Source organism: Parasteatoda tepidariorum, chromosome 6 (assembly GCF_043381705.1).
Source record: "Parasteatoda tepidariorum isolate YZ-2023 chromosome 6, CAS_Ptep_4.0, whole genome shotgun sequence".
NCBI classification, from domain to species: Eukaryota; Metazoa; Arthropoda; class Arachnida; order Araneae; family Theridiidae; genus Parasteatoda; species Parasteatoda tepidariorum.
In genome coordinates, this window is record NC_092209.1 from 56,456,332 (window position 1) to 56,473,216 (window position 16,885).

General features: G+C 30.2%; 1 protein-coding gene across 4 annotated transcripts; it reads right to left on the reverse strand.

Moving 5' to 3' along the window:
* Positions 1–736: 736 nt before the first annotated feature.
* LOC107438575 (cysteine-rich protein 1-like) lies at positions 737–16,873 on the reverse strand. 4 transcript variants are annotated; one of them, XM_016050889.2, is made up of 4 exons: positions 12,226–12,342; positions 8,286–8,380; positions 4,709–4,763; positions 737–916 (listed from the first exon to the last, which is right to left on the reverse strand). In XM_016050889.2, exons 1-4 carry the CDS (start codon positions 12,275–12,277, stop codon positions 891–893), a joined length of 228 nt encoding a protein of 75 aa, XP_015906375.1. In that variant the 5' UTR covers positions 12,278–12,342; the 3' UTR covers positions 737–890. The 4 variants fall into 4 exon arrangements, 2 of the variants coding, with proteins under 2 accessions (XP_015906375.1, XP_015906374.1); XR_006226125.2 differs by lacking the exon at positions 12,226–12,342 and adding an exon at positions 16,078–16,552 and having other exon boundaries at positions 748–916; positions 4,709–4,766; XR_006226124.2 differs by lacking the exon at positions 12,226–12,342 and adding an exon at positions 16,684–16,873 and having other exon boundaries at positions 749–916; positions 4,709–4,766.
* Between the last annotated feature and the right edge of the window lie 12 nt (positions 16,874–16,885).

Consider the following 16,885-nt stretch of genomic DNA (forward strand, 5'->3'; position numbering starts at 1 on the left):
AAAAAAACTGATCTCAAAATGTGTGTTGAAAAAAATGCGGGATGAAAAAAAAATGGGCATAGCAAAATGCGTGTTAAAAATGATAGTCACAGCTCAAAATGTGTGTTTAAATATATGGACACACTAATTGCGCTTTGCATCCAAATTTTAACCACTATATCAGGAATTTTGTTTACTTTTTAAACACTAATCATAATACCAACAATTTTTTTTCAACACTCTTTGGTTGTCAGATACTGTAGAAGATCCACACCCTCATGTTGATCTAAGTCAACAATATAGACTTAAATCAGTATTTGTTTGAGAAAAAAAACTTCATATTATGAAAAGAATGTGAATAAAATATAGTAAAAAACTAACTAATACAAACCTAAAACAAATATTTTTGTTAACGTCTTGAAAACTTATCTCAAAATAGAAAACTTAGAAACAAAATTTGCAAATCCAAAAGCCATTTAAAACTTTCATAATTATACAAAACAATATTTTTTAGCTTTTATATATATATTAGCATGTTTCAAAGGTTGGAAACGACATGTATAACTTTGTATTCGCCAGAGAGAGGCGCTTTCTCCAAAAAGGTTTTACCTCTACCGCTCTAAACTCCACTTAATCGCATGAACTGCAATAAGAACTCAAAACCTCCTAATTTTTATGCATAAATAAAAAATCTTAAAATCAACAACAAATTTATCAAAATTACGATTTTAATAATTTTTGCTGAAAATAATTGTCTTCGTACTTTCCACTAAAATATTTTTTAACAAAATATTTCGAAGCTGTGATTTTCTGGGGAAAAAATGTCTTATTAAATTTTTTGTGTAGAAATATATTTCAACATTTTTTAGAAAGCTTTTTAACTTTTTCATTCACATTCAAAGTCCCTCTTTTCAGTAGTATCTGACGCGTCTGTAACCTAAAAGAGAACCTTTATTTTAAAATTAAAATGCATTGGAAATTTCTTGTATTAAAATGTAATCTAGCACATCTTAAACATAAACAAACTTTAATGATTTCATTTCTTGATGAAAATTTATTTGTTCAATCTCTATATTACTGTTAAAGTGTAGAAATCAATTATTCCGCAGATTATTTAGACTGTAAAAGAAAAATTATTATCTCGATGCCGAAAATGGTGGCAACTATTTTACGCATAAGTGGTATTCTGAAATACCATACTTTACTCTTGGATCTACATGTTTTAATACACCAAAATCGATCTTGTATACTGCTCGGTGTAGAGTAGCCTCCACCATTTTTGTTATCTAGTGACATTGAAATTTATAATTACAGTAAGATATGAAATATATAAGAGTCAGTAAAGTTATTTTTACGATACAACATCGAATAGCAATCATTAATTTAAAATGTGTACCTATACAATGCTTCTTAAAATAAAAATGGTTTGTAATCAAACAGTATGCAACACAAAGCGAATATAAATATGAATTCTAACTAGGCTTAATAAAACCGAAACGGATAGAAAATAAGCATTATAAAGTTATTTAATACAATTAACAAATTTATGTAAGAATTCAGAATATGAATCTTAATGGTGGATTTCCTTTGTTTTTATTCAATATTTGCTCTATATACATTTTTTTTACTTTTATATAACGCATTAAACAATAAAATATTTCCTTTTTTTCAAAACAAAATCAAAATTCTTATTTCAAGCGATAATCTTCTAAAAGAAAAAGATGCATGCACGATAAGAAATATTATTTCATTAAGAAATATCTGTAAAAATACTCAAACAATTTCATAAATTTATTAAAAAAAGCAAAAATAGTTTTCAAAAATAGCTTAACTTCCATTGGTTTAAAGCTATTAATATCGCATAAATTAGGCGTAGCAACGCATACATATGGTTAATATATAGCTGTTTCGATGTTATTCTCATGGCTAAATATAGTTAATCTTCCTGTTGATTAAACAATCAACAGGAGTGTCTGCTGTCAACAACTGCAAAATGATGGAGACAGCCCAATGAAATGATTAACCCAATAATAACAATCTTTCTGATTTGGTTACATTCTTCATATTCATAAAAACTTAATCTGAATATTTAGACGAAAAACTATAGAATAAGTATAAGGCAATGAACATTGAAAAAGTTTTTGATTGTTTATTAAAAAAAAGGAAGTTTCTTAGATAAATGCAACATGTATTTAATTCTAATCATCTTTAAAAGAATATTAATTTACAACAAAAGATTATATGCATACGCCTCAATAAAAATATGATTAACTATATATTCGACTATTAAGAATATTAAAATTCTTAGGAATAATTTAACGCTTGGCACCCGCGATTCAAAATTCAATTATAAGAATTTTTTTTTTCATTTCTTTCATAATGTTTTTGACGCCTGCTTAACTCCTAAGCAAATTCAATTATAGATCAGATTCCACAATTAATTTAATGAATACCTGAAATAATTCGAATGAAATTGTAATACAGCAGTGACTAACTGATCGGCAATTTTACCATATAATCATCTGTTTAGGTAAAACTGCTGCTATTTATTGATGTATAAAAAATAATCTGCAATAGGCTACCCCCATGAAAATATCTAGAGCTTTAATTTAACTAAATTATAGTATTTATTTGAATAATGTATAAAATCTAACTTTCTATTCGCGATGAGTTTTAATTATTTTCTAAAATTGAAAGTAGATTCTCGTTGTTCTGTAATAAACCCCTAAATTTATTTACTTTTAAAATAATTCTCAAAAATGAAGTTAAAAAGTACACATATTTAGAATATTATTTCGATAACAAAAGATTTATCGAAATCTGACGGATCACTAGCGAGGAAGTCAGGACTGATAGCCCCTAATGGAGAAATCTATTTCAACAGAATAAGTATTTCATCTCTCTTATATATTTATTTTATTCTCTTAATGTTCATACTATTTTAACTTATTTTTTTATAAGAATTTTAAAAATATATCTTAAAGGCATTAATAATGAAACACCCTGTTTATGGAAACTGTTTGTTTCAATTTGGCTGTGAAAAAATAAGCCCTCAAACTTATGGTGGTTCGTGTGATTTAATGGCTGCCGGACAGTTTTTCAAAATATTATAATAGTCAAAAGATAAAGAACATGTGCAATAAAGCGGACATCTCTTGAAAATAGTTAAAATAAAAATAAAAATACTTCCGTGACGGTAAAGCAGGCAAGCAACAGCTCAAAGGGGAAAACATGTGATTAATATGTTGCTTAAAACTAATCAAGGTATTGGAATATGGGTTGAAGAATTAGAATATTTAAATAAAGTAGTGCTATGCATTCTACTTAGTTACCAGTAAAATTTGTATGTTGTACTCGATAATTTTAAAAAGTGGTTGCCAAAATCGCCCAGTTGTCCATTAAATTTTAAGCCTACAAAAGTGCTTTCGTTGGTTGCGAAAATATATTAGTGATATATTTTTAATGCAAAAACATAATTTTCTAACAAATATTATCATAACCCAGTCGAAATAAGCAAAACTTTAATTATACACCATAATTTTATATTGACAGTACTAAACAGATTTGGCTACTGACATTGGGTCGATTTCTTTCCTAATTATATGTAAATTTTCAGTTTTGTTATTATTGCCCACTTGCAAAATGGGTCTTGTTTTGGGTTTGATGGCATGCGCACCTTATTTGGACGTCATCACACTTTTCAACTGTGTTCAAGAGTATTAGTAAACAGTGCGCATGCGTCATCATTGAATGCGTTGGTATCGCGACAGCTGCTGTTTGATAATTTCTTTAGAATTTTTTTTTCTTTTTACCAGCAATTTTATGTCTTATTTATGATTAACTTATTCCTAATTACTGTCTTGGTAAAGATTTTAATATGAATATGAATACTGAAGAAGGAAACGAATTTTGTGACGTCTTAAGAGATATATATTTTACTGGAATTGAAAACTAATCCAGCATTTCGGACGGCAAGAGGACAAATTAAGCAGTTTTTTTGAACCCTTGACTTGAAATGTCGTCTGTCCAGGGGAAAAAAATTTGACAAATGGGTAACCTTGTGATTGCAATAATGCGATCACAATTTTTTTTAGCTATTGTTCTTAAAACAGGTTTTACATTACCTTTAAAATATGTCTTGTCTTAATATTTTTATAACATATTTTCATCTTGTTTAATTTTCCCATTAGAATTTTATAAGTTAAATAAACTAAGTCCCATTATCTCTATTGTTGATAATGATAATTGATGAATTTACTTATTACATAGCTCCCAATGAATTACGTAGCACAACATTTTTTGCATGAGATTTTTTTAATGAATCTTAGGTATTTCTAAATCTGCTATCTTTTTTTCTCTGTAAGCTACAGTTTTTATGCTATTCAATTCAGTGTCAAATAGCCACTTCAAAGCTCAGATGGCTGTGAAGTTGTTGAATTAGTTTGCTTACTTAAAAAAATAATAAAAAGAGAAGTCCAAAGATGTTAAATCATATGATCTAGATGTGTTGTTCCATAAATTATTGCATCATGACTTTATGATTAAATAAAATGTTCGATTTCAAATTATGAAGAACAACCATATTACATATATAAATTAAATTTTCTCCACCTGTTCGGATATCCTGTACTTTTAATATTACAGTAATACTGGCTCAAAAATTTGACTACGAAATATTTTTGTACTAATACCTTATAAAAAAATATAACACTAGAATCTAATACTTTACCTTTGGTAAAAAACAAGTTGTTATAGCATGGCACAGGACAATACACTTTCCCTTCCTTCTGAAAAAAGATAAACATAACCATCAAAAAAGCATTGTGGGTTAATATTTTATTGCAAAATAAACTGCAGATTATTATCGATTTAAATAAATTTGAGTGTGTTCGAAAAATCTTTAAGAAAAATGTTAGATGTAGACTCAGTTAAGCACATAGATGAACAATACTTCATGTAGAGGTTGATTTATCTGTCTATCAGAACTACGAAGCAGTTTTTCTGGCCCTGTCCAGTTACTAAACAATATCAAAGATGCTGATTTTGATTTTTTTCGAAAAATAACGGTTGTCATAACAACGGAAAATATTAAATGACACTTCTGCTGTTATCAGACACTTACAGAAGTTTTAGAGAAGGGAGTAAATGATTCGAGGTGGTTTAATCTCGATCGGTAGGCGGAGCTATTAAAATTTAAGGGAAAAGCCTAATAAGTCCAGATAATAGTCCAGATCCAGAATAAAGCCTAATAAGTCCTTATTTAAAACGTTTAAAGTATATTATTTATGAAAATTTTATTTTTCATACCTGTTTTATTACTGAGGTAAAACAGAAAAACATACTTTTTCAAGTTTTTTTTTTTTTCGATTTATAGACTTATCCAAGGCAAAGGCTAAATTGCTTCACTGAGTGAAATAAATCAATCATTAGTCATTTGCACCATTCATATTGGGAGATTCATATTCTTATCCCAATAAAAACGTATTCCTATAGCTTCCTGTCTATAACTGATTCATCATTGATGACCAGTGGACGAGTAAGTGAAGTGACATAAGTTTAGACATCTATATAAATAGATTTCAGAAAACTGTTACAAGGCATTAACCTTCCGTTAGACGCGCGCACCTCACAGGTGCATCTTTACTGCACTTCCACCTCCTTTGCCGTCAATAGATTTTTCCGGGGGACGAGCCTAATGTTATCTTCCTATCTTTGGATTACTCAAAGGTCCGTGTACTCCCGACCTTCAAACATGTCGATGGAGAGTTGCAGCGGCTCAAATCACCCCACAGGTGCAACGCGACCATTATTGACCCAAGTATTATGGATATAATATTTTTATGAATTAAATATCTATATTTTATCTTATTTTCTGCCCTACTCAACGTAGCAGGTATAAATGGTCAAGTTATATACGCAAAAAATGGTTACGAAGTGAAAAACCGCAGAACCTTCTTGCGTCAATTGGGTATACAACTTGTTATGGATGAAATGATCCGACGCAGGAGCAAGAAAAAGTTATCTTCAGTACTTCGCTTTCGATTAGCAGAAGCAAACTTCTCAAGCCTCAGAAAATTCACTGTCAGAAAATCAAGCCAAGAAAAGAAAATTGTGCGTGCCATGTCAAAAAAATAAACAACGAAAAAATACAAAGTATACTTGTGCTACTTGCGGAAAACACTTATATTTGAGTAATGTAACAACAATTTGTGAAGACCTCTTGCAAAAATTCTTGTTCACATGAAGGTAGTTCTGCATCAGACAGCCTCTAAGATAATATTTTTATACTAACATGTGATATTGAAATAAGTTGTTCCAATATGCAAGACTCTCAATGTTTTTTTACAATTTTACTTTTCTTTGTTTTTCTTTATGTTGTGCAATTATTTGTGATACAGTTTTTTCATATATTTTAGTAATTAAATAAGTTTTTTCATACTTTATCTATCTAAAGAATCTTAGATAGGTAACAATGAACTATTTAAACTAGAATAAATTTCACTTGACTTTAAAAAATCAAAAACACCTTATAGGTGCAACGCGACTAACCATGTCGGAAACAAGTGCGCGTCTAACGGAAAGTTAAAATTAAACCACCTCAAATACCCTCATTTATGAATAATATTTACTAACAGAAATCGCTTATTTCTAAGAGTATCAGAGTTATGCGTTTTCAATGTATAAATTGTAACAAAGCTGTAACATCTAAAATTTTCACAACTATAACTGGGAAAGGACTTAGCAAATTAAGCATTGGTCACAATATAATAAAAACGAATAGTAAAATACAAATAATCTTCATCAGTGAAAACTCAACATATGTTCAAATGAGCAACCACTATCATCAATATGGGAATCATGTGGGCGATAGATTAAATGTTGACACTTTTATGGAATTTAACTGACGTTTGCCGCTACAACGCTAATTATTCAGGTGACAATGCTCTCTGGGCATCTCATTGGCGATGTCTTCAGGGAAAAAATCTGACAGTATAGATAGTGCAGTTTTGGGTTAGAAGGTCAAGAGATAGAACTCCCACAACCATCAATCCCCCTTTTTTTTTCGAAAAAGCAATGTTCAGGTAGCTTCTTCAAGAAGCCACCCTTTCACGGCGTGTCCTTAACTTTCCGATCCCACAATGTGTAAAGAAAGTTTGGCAAGTTCTCTTACCCCTTTACAGTTTAAACCGTTAGTTTAGCTACACTCTGTATAAAATGTTTTTTAAGTTACAGTCATGGTAACATTTCTTAGCAAAATCTTTGTTTGTAACTTGTTTTTAGGTAAACTTTTCACCTACTAAGAAGATGCGTTCCAACAATTAAACAATAGTGATAGCAATAAATAAATTTTTATGACTCGGTCAAATTCTTACACAATAACCATCATGTAACGAACTAGTGGTTTGAATGTTAGATTTTAAACAAAATGTATGCTAAGAGAAGATAGGGTATACTTTGTGCAATGCAGAAAAAATCAAAAAGTATCCCTCCGTTTCCATTCCAATTTCCATTTCAATTTAATATGTTGCACTCTGGGGTTTCAAAAATTCTCCTTACACTCGTTTCTTATCTCCCCCTCGTTATTTCCTTGTTGAAACTTGTTCCTCGGCCCCTATCGGTTAACAATTTTTATGTTTGTCGCTTTACTTCTCTATCTTTTTTTTGACGTTTAAACACTGAGGAAGGTCCTAGTTTATAGAACTGAAACTATAGTATGCCCATTTATGTATGTTCATTTGTATTTTATTCCAGCTGTTTTTTATTTTAAAATGTATGCTGCTCAATAGTGCCTAAAACAAACGTTCACAGAGCTGCAAGTAGAGAAAATATTCATTTAAATATCACAAAATCCTTTTCAAGATATATAAATTTTTTATTTTATTTCTTTCTTTATTTATTTATGTATTGTAATCTGAAAAATATCTCTATGCGAATCTGACATTTTAAGGCAGAGGGGTGCGCTTCTTCTTGTTTTTAGTGACTCCATCTATGGCCAGGAATTCGTCTTCTCCCACACACATACCTCACAGCCCGTTTTACTGGGAGGACATATTCATACAACATCCATCCATCCTCAGATCGTAATTTTAACCTGAACCAGAGCCCGATTAATCCCCGATCCAGTACCCAAGAGGTATTGATTTGTTATGGGAACTTGGAGGACTTTGTGACTCAAACAGATTTAGAGTTCATCAATCACCGTTTTGTACTAGGGGAGTCTTCCGTTGGCGGGGATCGAACTTGGGACCTCTTGGACATGAGCCCAACGGCTTGAAAATCATAATAATACATTTTTGATTACTCACACAAATCAAGCGAGTAGGCTCCAATACCTTGTTACATTTTGTGCACCGCAAACAACTTCTATGCCACCAACGACCCATACAAAGTATTCGTTCAGCTGTAAACAAAACAAATCGATTTTATTAATTAACAAAGATTTCGGGGTGAAGAATTGCTTTCTAAATACTCTGGGTAGTTACAATTAAAATCACTCTATTTCGACCCACACAGAGTGAGGAGATAATAAAACTTGATATACACGTTATACTTACTGTCAGGAAACGTAATCTTTAACACTAATAATAAAACAAAATAGTTCTAATTTCGACCCCCAGGGGTAAATATGGTGCTCCTAAAGAATAAAACACAATTTGGGGGTGCATTATTTTATTGAACTAAACTCGTCGAAAAAAATTTGTAAAATCACCGAACATTATAGCAATAGCATGCATGGTAAAAATAAATAAATAAATAAAAAACGTAATTCTGGTAATAAGAATCAAAATATACGGTATCGAACATTACCACGCATGCATTTGGGTATTTTTTCGGTAACGGTTCATCGGAAATTCTAGATTATAGTTCTTATTATGACACATAGCGAAAAAAGAAATACGAAACTGAAAAGTAAATTTTACCGAAAAGATAGCTTTTGTACCATGCTCTAAGGTATTATTATAAAATGACGAAATTTTATCACACATTATAAAACCATATTTTATTGTTTATTTCACCAAAATCATTACCAAAGCTGTTTAGAAAAAAACTACAGAGCTTTTTGGTGTTCCCATTGAGCCAGAAACGCTGAAAATTTTACCATATTCCGATAGTTTTGATCATACCTTTTTTTCTCAGTGTATCATCTACACAATTTGCTGTAAGTTTTCCTCAAGTACGTGGAAATGGTATGGAGGGATAATATTATTACTGCACTCACAAGTGATCTTAAAAATTCGCTCCGAAACTGCATAAATCATTTCTTGCGTATGAAAAACGTTATTGATTGATTGATTTGAACTAATCTTTTATTGCGGATTTCATTGATTAAAGGTCTAATATATTTAGCGAATTAACTAAGTTTCATCGATCGTCGACCGTCAACCAGAACGGATTATTTATAGAACTAGACAGAGTAATTTTAACTACGTATATACAAAATTAATTAAAAATTTTAATTAAGTATACACCTAAGTACTAAAATAAAAAAACATATTGGAGAAGATATTAAACTTTAAAGAAGATATTAAAGTAAATCTCACTAACTAATCAGAAAGTTTTAGTTTATTTTTTTATTCTTTGTTTTTTTTTTTTTTTTTTTTTTTTTTTTTTTTTTTTTTTTTTTTTTTTTTTGCCCGTTGTCAAAATGGTTTCCTTGATAACCAGTACATGGTAACCAGTACATGGTAACCAGTGATCATAATAAGGCGATCATAACTTTTTTTTCTTTTTTCAAACCTGTAGTGAATGACACTTGATGATAATACAGTTTTTTTGGATTTATTTATTTTTATTCATTACAGGTTTTGTTGATTGCGTAATTATTTGTTTTGTTTCTTCGTTTTGTTTAATTGTTTGTTTATTTTTACTCTTTCATTGTTTACCTCTAGGATATCTTCTATATCAACCATAGATTATATCTATAGACTTCTTCACTCAAACCGAAATGGCGAAAAAAAAATACTATCTTTTTTCTGAATAAAACTAAACACTGCGCAAAGCGCGCAAACTGCTCTTTTACTTTATTCAACTTTATTCGTATGCAGTACAAAGTTAAACATTTCCTGTTAAAAATTAATATAAATACGTATAAATGATTTGCATTAAAAATAACTTGAGAAACTAAAATGTTAACTAAACTAACTATAAATGTTAATTTTGCCTAAGATAAGTTTAAACAAAAATGATCAGATAAAGTTTATAATCTAATCCAAAAGATGTATAGTTAATACAAGTTTCTCCGAAATCACCATCCTAAATGTATATTTTAAGAATTCTCTCAAAAAAATTAAAAAAAAAAAAAGAAGAAGAATACATGTTAGGGAGCACATATTATAAGAAAAGAGAAGAAAAACAAAAATTCTATCAAAATCTTATAAACTACTGTTGAGGGTAGTGAGGCGAAAAGGCATCGAACCCTCGTACGATTGCCTGATTAAAATTGGGATGCTTTTAATAATAGCCTTTTCATTCCTCTCTATTTAATCTGGCAATTCTGTCCCGCCTTCTTCGATAGCAATTCGTTAGATTTTGATAACGTTTATTGTTTTTCTTCGCTTAAGTACTGAGTACATTTTTCGACCCCTGATGTGCATACTTTTTTACTTCCTTTTTAACAAATATTCTAATTTTCTTTTCTTTTTTTTTTTTTTTTNTTTTTTTTTTTTTTTTTTTTTTTTTTTTTTTTTTTTTTTTTTTTTTTTGGATGGAGGGGGGGGGGATATGTCACTGTCGTACCATATCCGACGACTACCTATAAAGTGATGGTTTGCTGCTACCCGCTGGCATAAACAAATTTACAATCATTCAAAACTTTTTAAGTTTTTGTGGTATACATTTGCATATAACAGAGACTATTAGATGAAGTATTCAAATAAAAAATAATAATAATAACAAATAAAATAGCATTTACATTAATTTATTTAGCCTCAAACATTGAATCAACTAAAAAATGAACAACTCTTAATTTGTATGGTGAATAGAAATTAATAAAATTACCTTCTGATTTCTTCTAACTCAAAAAGTAGCATTTCATATTTTGGTTCAATGACAATAACCCACCGAGTTTTGCTATGAATTTCCTTTATCGTTTGCTCTATAGTGTGTTACCAGCGTTATGCAAGTCCCAGAGAATTTGTTTTAGAACACAATATTCCAAAAAAGTAGATTTAATTCGATGTACTGCTGAATGATTTATTTTAAATTAATTTCATTTGGCTTATAAAATGCTTATCTAAGCACGTTAACATTCGATGCAGTAAGCAACTGAGTATGATGAACAATGATAGATAACAAAATTTCCAACGAAAAAAGCTATTCGATTTTAAAGCAATGTTATTTGCATTGGCGAAATCTTTATTAATTCCAATAATAATTTCTCATTTTTTTTATTATGATTTTTAATTAATTTGGAATGTTAAAGTATGAAACGTTAAAAATTCAAAAATAAAGGTATTATTACAGTATAATATTTTTGGCAAATTCAACAGTATTCATGTAAATGTTTTGGCTCAGTTTCAAATGATACACCTATAATCGCATATAAATATGGAAATCCCATATAAATATCGTAACATACAGCAGTACAGTTATAAATTTCAAAATAAGATCATTGTAGGGGTGTTTAATACTTTCTTTAGCAAATTCAGACATTCAGTAGAAATTTTAATATAATTTTAAATATTACACCTAAATGAAAAGGAAAAACTGGGGGCAATTTTAACATTCACAATTACACTGCTACTATACAATATCTTTGGCGATTCAGACTCATTTCGATTATTTGAACTTAAGGTTATAACAATTAGGTATGTGATAAAAATTCCGGTTCCATAAAACCACAGCTTACGGTTATTTTACCGTTAGACAAGTTTTTATTATTTTATTATATTTATTTATTTATTTTATTTTTTATTGATCTATTTTTTTATTTGATCCTTTTTCCTTATATCACTTAAAATAATTTTTTTTTTACTTAATGAATTACGAAATAATAATAAAGCTATAAAAGTAAACATGTAAACATGCTTAATGAAAAGCAATTTTCTTAAAAACATTAATCTTTGCGAGTCAAGAAAAGCATTAATTATCATCAGCTTAAATTTGATTGACAGAGTTTTCATGTTATGTTTTTAATCATCAGAAAGTTAATTTTGATCGCTTCTTATTATGATTTTAATTTAATAGAATTTATTCAAACTTGTTATTAACGAAAATTACTGGCAGAAAATACCAAAAAAAATTCACCAAAATAGACAGGATTTTCACAATTTGGACAGTTTGTTTGTACAAAACTCATTTTCAATTAACAGATTAAAATTTTGAACAATAATTATTTTTCGAGATATTAAAATAAAGAATTTCATCATCTGCATATTTATTTCAAATGCTAACGAGAGATTAATTTCAACTTAGAGCTCACTTTATTCTTTATTTTAAAAAATGAATTCATTATATTTTGAAAAAGTTAAAAGGGTGACTACAGCGTGCCGCAAAAATAACCCGGACAAACAATTTTTAATACAACTTCATTAATAATAAATCAATAAACAAAATATAACAAACTGTAATAAAAGTATACTTTCACTAATAAATAAATTTAATTGGGTATAATATAGCCTACGTCACAGGTTGTGTTGTTCCTACTAAATTTAACCCATGAACGGCATTTTCTGCGAGCCTAACTTCAAGCCACAAATAAACAAACGAAGTGTTCGATCGTTTAAATAGCTGCTCGCCAGATTTCATTGCATTATAAAGAAAAGTTATTGAAACTAAATACAACTAAATAAACAACAACAACTAAAACAAATAACATCAACTACTAATAACAATAACTAAATAAACAACAACTAAATTCCATTCGTTTAGCATTGCGTCATATGTTGTTCCTACTAAATCGAAGTAGTTGTGTTTTTTTCATATTATACCCAATTGCTTTAAAAAATTATCTTTTTTTTACAGCGTTACAGAGACTCAAACGCTTTTTGATATTTTAAGCTATGGGGCGTAAGTCTTTTTATCCATCTCGTTCCCACATAAGTGATTTCTCAGAGAAGAGATAGCGAACCTCTTCCAATAGCGATGTCTTAGCTGATGTCACTTAACTTTCTTGTCTACTGGCAATCCGACAATAATCAATCAATCAATCAGATAACAACCAATAGAAATACATTTCTATAGGCAAGTATCGTCCAAAAGGAATAATGCAAACAGCTAGTTGTCATTCACAACCACAAAATTACAGTGATCGATGTATAGTTTGTATGTGTAAAGAACTTCCCTAGCCATTCGTCTGGAGCAGTGGCGGTGACTATGGTTACGAGGCTTAACTAGTTCAAGTATGGATGTTGAGTCACTATTTAAGACATGTTTTGGCTCAAGTCGGTGACAGAAAGGGAATCAGGGGAAAAAGAAAATCCCCTCTTTGAAATGCGCTATTTCTTGTTTCCTTAGCAGAAGACAGCTTTATTAGACTTTGTGGCGATGGAAGTTCTTTCTTTAGACAAACTCTATCTCACTCAATGATATAGTTTAGCCTCTGCCTAAGACATTTCTACTGGTATGCATGGTTTATTATTAACATATGGTTTGTTATTAAGTGTCCAGTGTGCTACTTGTCACATTTTCTTAAAATGTAAATCACCGCATTAAAAATTATAAAATCGCATTGTGTAACTATATTTGCTATTTAGTTTTTAACTTGCTTCGAATGGAAATCGAAAATATAGGAGTTTTTCAAATATTTCAGATTAATCTAAGGTTGGGTAAAGCAAACTAAAGTAGAAGCCTTAACTGTGAGAAGAAAAAAAAGTAGCTAATATTGGATGTTTTGGATCAACATTTTTGATCTGATCTCCTTCAGAGTAGACTCCCATAGGCACTATATAGTCATCCTCACAAAATGTAATAATGGTGCAAAAAATTGTACTCTAGGCTTCTGGAAGATATTTCGGGGAGATATGTTGTAACCTTACAGAGCATCTATTTTGATTATTTTTTATTTTATTTTATTAAAAATATTTTAATAAAAATATTTTAATAAATCTGTAATAATTTAATTTTTTTTTTTTAATAATATAACAACAACGTTGATTCGAGTAATAATCGCCAACTTTACGAGATTTCAAAAAGTCGCCAAGTGATGGCTATTCCAGGATTTTACCTTTTTTATTTAATTTTATACTCGATGTAAGTATATAAAAGTAGTTTAGTATGTATTTCTCAAGTGCCACCTACTGGCAAGCGTGCCATAATTTCCTACCTCGCCTTTAGAGTGTTTAAACTTCTGTCAGACCAAACGAGCGATTTCACACAATCGTTTTCTTTGATGAAACAACTCTAAAATAGCTGATGTTTCGCTTGACTTTGCAATAAGGCAAAAAACCATACCTAAACTAAGAGCTATATTATTAAATATTTTATAATTAAAGTGGTAGAGAATTGGACGCACAAATTAAAAAGAAATTATTTAACTTCAATTCAACAAGGCAATAACTTTATTCATTTTTTTTTCTTTTTTTCTTTTTTTTGCAGCTCCCAGTAAAATTAATTTGCGGGAACAACTTCTCGCAATAATCATTCGCATATTGAAAGAAAAATGACAAAACTGAATTTAAAAAAACTACAGATTGTCCAGAGAAGCTTTAATTACATACTTTAATATTTTAATTTAGTTATGATAAAAAAAGCATTTAAATTAGACAAATCTAATTTTCATTTAAAGTATTTGAAGTACTAAACTAAATCGTAATCGTCGACTACCACACGGATATTGTATTAAGAATTGTACGGTATTGCATTATTAAATTAAAATATAAATTGTTCTTTTTTTTTCATTTTATTTTGTTAAAGACTGCAACCTTTTTAATTACAAATGTCAGAAAGAATTTTAATGTTATTTTTCTTAGAGAAGTCTTTTTTCTTTCTTTCTTTTCATATCCTCTTGATTCGAGTTAATGTCAGCTGATTTTAAATAGAAAACGCCGTTTTTATTATAAAAATTGCGGTTATCATTGAATTGCGCTATTCACAGCAATTTCCTATATTTTACTAAATGTTTTCTACGGGCATTTCATTGATCCTACAAGCGCAATTGAGTTTATATATTATGAATTATTGGCATTAAAGTTGGTCATCGTAAACCCCAATAGGACAGAAAAAATGAGAAAGATGCGGACCCAGATCTACATACTCCGAGATTATACTGAAGAGTACCGATAAGTACTAATACAAGTGGAGATCACGCCTGCGTGATCTTAGACTGTTAGATTCAGAAAGGCTCATTTTATATATGGTCCCGCAGTGGACTGATAGTTAAGACACGGTTCCCAGCAGATCACCGAAGTCAAGCATTACTGGCTGCAGTCAGTGTGCGGGTGGATGGCCACTTGGATCAGTCTGCGTTGGGACCGAGGGTGTGCGGTATTGGTCCTCGTTAAACTGTTCTATCGTAAAGTGTTCGATTTCGTGTGCAGGTCGTCGGGCTACCGAAGCTGGAGTGCCATTCTCTCTACAGAGGATCAAAATTGTGATGGCATGTTTTCGGATCATCTTCAGCGATGTTTCCCAGACTGTCGCCAAATAGTCCATTGTGCAGCTCTAGAGCGACGTAAATGAGCTACAACAATAACATTTTATATATGATACCGTGGGCTGTAGAACTGTAATAAAACTCACGCTTATGACGATTTAGCAATCCTTGATCAGTATTTCGTTAATTTTGGGAATCAATTCGTCACGAAATAACGTGATTTGAAATGAAACGCGAACTCTTAAATGCATGGCGAAATTATTTTTTCAACTCGAAACCTCATCGCAGTGCATTGTGGGAGATTGTTAACTAGAATGACGAAACTAAAATGAAGACTGAACAATCGAAAATAAAGTCCCGACTAAAGCTGACCGCATGTATGATGGTCAAGAAGTTGATCTCGTATAAGGAAGATCCATAGTTCGAATACCGTGTAAGGTCTGGGTGTAATTTGTCTCTCTGTTTTATCTGTTCTTGAAATGTTGTGCAATAACAATGTTGTCTAAATAAAAAGTCAAATTGTCTAGCTGTCTAAATTAGGGAAATAATAGTGCTTTATTACATACTCGAATTTCTTTTAGTAGTTTCAGAAAATCATGAACACTCCCCTTGAAAAAATTCTGCGTACGCCACTGGAATGAACTTATAAATGCCGTTAATGCCTTGCAATTGAGAAAACAATGTGTTTCATTATGCTTTTCTTGAAAAATGGCTTCACAATTATTATTTTTTTTTTCTATACGTAGTTTATCATGCATAGATGCCAAATATATTAAACTTCGAATTTTTTCTTACTTACGTTGATTCTTCAATTGCACGGCAACATAAAAAATAGAATTATTTTCTCCTTATATATCTATTCGAAGAAAGTTTTTCTAGCTATTATAAAAGGAAAAAACAATTCTATATTTTTCACACCTAACACAAGAAGCTATAAAGAGGGAACGTTTTAACGTAATTATTCAAAAAGTGTTACGAACAACTTTTTTAATTTTATCTGTGAAAAAATAGAACTTTTTTTTAACACTTTTGAGAAACAGTGATCAATATAGATATATTTCGTTTGCGAAATTGATGGAAGCTTGAATTATCATCTGACACAAAACTTCGATGGTAATAAGATTATCTAGTCAGGGAATAGCCAAATTTTGATTAATTTAATGACAATTTACCTCGAATTTTTCAAAATTTTGAAAAACGATAATTTCCTAGAGGATAGGTGTTGTGTTAGGTGACTTGTGTTGTCACTAGAACAGAGAAAAATTCGATAGGGATAGTGAGGAATTAGGAAAGTACTAGAACTTCTACGGAGAGCACAAAAGTTTCTTGCTTGCACTTCTGATTTCGTATACGCAAATTTTTTTGCAGAGAATG